At 55.0% G+C, this 3,989-nt stretch overlaps 1 protein-coding gene across 1 annotated transcript in view; it reads right to left on the reverse strand.

Moving 5' to 3' along the window:
* Nucleotides 1–3,989, reverse strand: part of LOC109926555 (myosin-10-like) — a 35,130-nt gene that overhangs the window by 650 nt on the left and 30,491 nt on the right. Inside the window, exons 21-23 of the mRNA XM_048620291.1 lie at nt 2,639–2,770; nt 2,034–2,240; nt 185–322 (exon numbers count right to left, since the gene is read on the reverse strand). Coding sequence (XP_048476248.1) covers nt 185–322; nt 2,034–2,240; nt 2,639–2,770 — 477 coding nt within the window. The remainder of the gene's footprint in view (nt 1–184; nt 323–2,033; nt 2,241–2,638; nt 2,771–3,989) is intronic.

The raw sequence follows: 3,989 nt of genomic DNA on the forward strand, positions 1-3,989 counted from the left end.
TCTCTCTCTCTCCCTTTACCCCTCTCCGATAACCCACTGCCTCTCTCTCCCTCTACCCTTCTCCGATAACCCACTGTCTCTCTCACTCTCTCTCCGATAACCCACCGTTTCTCTCCATTCCTGCACCAATACATTTCTCCGTGTGGGTTATCTGTGACTGACAATCCCCCATCGGGTCATTTACCTTCATCAGTTTGGAGTTCTGATCCTCAAGGATGTAGATATCTTCCTCCATCTTCTTCAGCTTGCCCTCCGTGGTCACCTTCTCGAGTTGCAGTCTCTGTCGCGTGGCTTCTTCCTCTTCCAGCTGCTCCTCGATGTCCTGGGACAGGGACAGAGTGAGTCAATCTAGCACGGCCCAGTCCAGAGACTGTGGGGGGGAGCTGGGGACAGGGAGGACGCACAAGGGATGGGGGGGGATGGGGTGGAGAGCGTGAGCAGGAGAGACAGACAGAAAGAGAGACATACAGACAAAGACAGAGAGTGCCAGACACAGAGAGAGACATAGAGACAGCGTGAGAGACAGAAAAAATGGGAGCTGAAATGGGAGAGACAGAGGGAGCAAGCAAGACAGAGGAGACAAAGATCTTGTGGACAGAAAAAGAGAGTGAAGAGGGAGATAAAATGTGACAGAGACAGAGACAGAGGTGGGGGAGAAAAAGGGAGCGAAGTGGAAGACAGAAGGAGAGAGGAAGGAAGAATGGAGAGAGGGAGGGAGGAGAGACAGAGAAAAAGTACAGAGGGACAGACGTAGGAAAGAGGAGGGAGATGAGACAGCAAGAGACAGAATACATGAGGGGCAAAGAGAGAGAGACGTGAGAGATTAAGCAAGAGGATAGCAAAAGTGTGAAGTGTGAAGTGTGAAATTCACTTTGGAAGGTCGAATTTGAACGCAGAATACAGGGTTAATGGCAGGATTCCCGGCAGTGTGGAGGAACAGAGGGATCTTGGGGTCCACGTCCAGAGATCCCTCAAAGTTACTACCCAACTTTGATAGGATTGTAAAAAAGGCGTATGGTGTGTGTTGGTTTTCATTGGGCAGGGGAATGGAGTTTAAGAGCCGTGAGGTCATGCTGCAGCTCTATAAAACCCTGGTTAGACCACACTTGGAATATTGTGTTCAGTTCTGGTTGCCTCATTATAGGAAAGATGTGGAAGCTTTAGAGAGGGTGCAGTGGGAGATTTACCAGGATGTTGCCTGGACTGGAGTGCAGGTCTTATGAGGAAAAGGTTGAGGGAGCTAGGGCTCTTTTCATTGGAATGAAGAAGGATGAGAGGTGACTTGATAGAGTCGTACAAGATGATGACAGGCATAGATAGAGTGGATAGTCAGAGACTTTTTCCCAGGGTGGAAATGACTGTTACGAGGGGGCATAATTTTAAGGTGACTGGTTGAAGATATGGGGGAGATGTCAGAGGTAGGTTCTTCACACAGAGAGTGGCGGGTGTGTAGAATGCGCTGCCGGCAGTGGTAGTGGAGTCAGATACTTGAGACTTTTAAGCGACTCTTGGGTAGGCACATGGAGGATAGTAAAACGTAGGGTACACAGGGTAGTTTGATCTTAGTAGGAGAAGAGGTCGGCACAACATCGTGAGCTGAAGGACCTGTACTGTGTTATAGCAGGAGAGAGAAAGAGAGTGCTAGAAACTGAGGGAGACAGAGGGCTGGCACAAAGGAGAAGCGGGGAGAAAGAGAGAGGGTGGGGGGGGGGAGGAGGGGGGGGGGGGGGGGGAAGAGAGAGAGGCGGGGGAAAGAGGGGTTGGGGGGGGACAGGCAGACAGAGACAGGATGGACATGGAAGGGAGAGGCAGAGGATGGGCAGTGAGTGGGAGAGAAGAAGGAGAGAGAGAGGATGTTATGGCCAGAACGGTGGGAGTGAGATACAGAAAGACAGGCAATGAGAAAGGAGATGGGGAGGAGTTGAAGAGACAGGCAGGGAGAGAGATACAGAGAGACACACACAGAGAGGTGATAGAGGCAGAGAGGATACGGGGGGTGGGAGGGGCAGAGGGGCCTCACAGTGTGATCCCACCTGGATGTGCCGCTGCATCTTCCTCTTCTCATTCTGAAGCTGCTGGTTCCGTTCCTCCTCCTCCTCGACACGGGACTCCAGGTCGTGCAGGATTTCCTCCAGCTCCTGCTTCTTGCTGGCGAGCCGAGCTCTCATCTCCTCGGCTTCAGCAAACAGCTCCGTCTCAGCCTGCAGCTGCTCTGCCAGGATGTTCTTCTCCTCCACCAGCTGCAACACCACACACAAAACTGGGTTAGATACAGAGTAAAGCTCCCTCTACAATGCCCTCCCCATCAAACACTCCCAGGGACAGCATGGGGTCAGATACAGAGTAAAGCGCCCTCTACACAGTCACCCCCATCAAACACTCCCGGGGACAGGGGGTTAGATACAGAGTAAAGCTTCCTCTACACCACCGTCCTCCCTCCCCCCATCAAACACTCCCAGGACAGGGACAGTACGGCGTTAGATACAGGGTAAAGCTCCCTCCACACTATCCTCCCAATCAAACGCTCCCAGGGACGGGGACAGCATGGGGTTAGATAGAGAGTAAACCTCCCTCTACACCATCCCCCATCACCCCTCCCAGGGACGGGGACAGCACACAGTCCCTGTGCATTGCTGACCTGCTGATGCTTGCGGCCCAGTTCGGTCAGGTCCATCTCGGCCTTTAACTGCTTCTCTTTGACCTTGAGCAGCTCCTCGTCTTTGGCCTGAATCTCCTCGTCCTGTCTGGTCACCTGGAGCAGGGGCTTCACCTGGGATAGAACAACAGACAGTGAGACAGACAGAGGGAGGAGGGTAAGGGAGGGACTTGAACAGGAGGGTGAGGATTGTAGGGGGCTGGAGAAGGTGACGGAGATAGGGAGGGAGGGACTTGAACAGGAGGGTGAGGATTGTAGGGGGCTAGAGGAGGAGGTGACGGAGATAGGGAGGGAGGGATTTGAACAGGAGGGTAGTCTGACAGGCATGTGTAGGGTCTCCATCAGATACAGTACAAAAACATATTGCCCACTCAAAGGGCAAACAGTTGGAGGCAGAAGACCAGAGAATCAACGAAGGCGCAATGGAGTCCCATGAATGAGCGAAGAGATGGAGAAAATCCCAGGCCAGTCAGAAGATGTCCGAGGAATCCAGAAGGTGAGGATTTCAGGGAGATGGGCTCTGAGCACCTCAGGGGTATCTTCTCTCTCTCTCTCTCTCTCTCTCTCTGTCCTCCCCCTAACCTGAACAGCACACCCCCGCCTCTGCAGGGTGCGAGGGAGGGTGACCCTGGAAACTGCGAGGTGAGGCTGGCACCTGTCTCCAGGGCGGAAATGGTCCCGCTCCGTTCTTCCTCACTTTCCAGCGCACCCCGTTCCCGGGGGGAGGAGCCGACAGAGAGAGACGGGGGTCGGGGGGGGGGGGGGAGGGAGGGGGGGCGGGGGGGGGGGGAGAGAGAGAGACAGAGCGGGAGGGAGGGAGAGAGAGAGAGACAGACAGACAGGGAGGGAGGGGGAGACAGACAGGCACGGAGGGAGAGTCAGACAGGGAGAGAGAGAGGGAGACAGGCAGGGAGGGAGAGACAGGCAGAGACAGGGAGAGGTAAAGAGCGACGGAAAGAGGGAGAGTCCGAGAGAGACAGAGACAGGTAGAGAGCGACAGGGAGAGGGAGAGTCCGAGGGAGAGTCCGAGAGAGAGAGAGAGAGAGGTAGAGAGCGACAGGGACAGGGAGAGTCCGAGGGAGAGTCCGAGAGAGAGAGAGAGAGGTAGAGAGCGACAGGGAGAGTCCGAGAGGGAGAGGGAGAGAGAGAGGGGGAGTCCGGGAGAGAGAGAGGGGGAGTCCGAGAGAGAGGGAGAAGGAGAGAGCGACAGGGAGAGGGAGAGGGAGAGAGCGACAGGGAGAGACAGAGGGAGGGAGAGACAGAGGGAGAGAGCGACAGGGAGAGACAGAGGGAGAGACAGAGGGAGAGACAGAGGGAGAGACAGAGGGAGAGA

The sequence above is a fragment of the Rhincodon typus genome, chromosome 46 (assembly GCF_021869965.1).
Source record: "Rhincodon typus isolate 14 chromosome 46, sRhiTyp1.1, whole genome shotgun sequence".
Lineage (NCBI taxonomy): Eukaryota > Metazoa > Chordata > Chondrichthyes > Orectolobiformes > Rhincodontidae > Rhincodon > Rhincodon typus.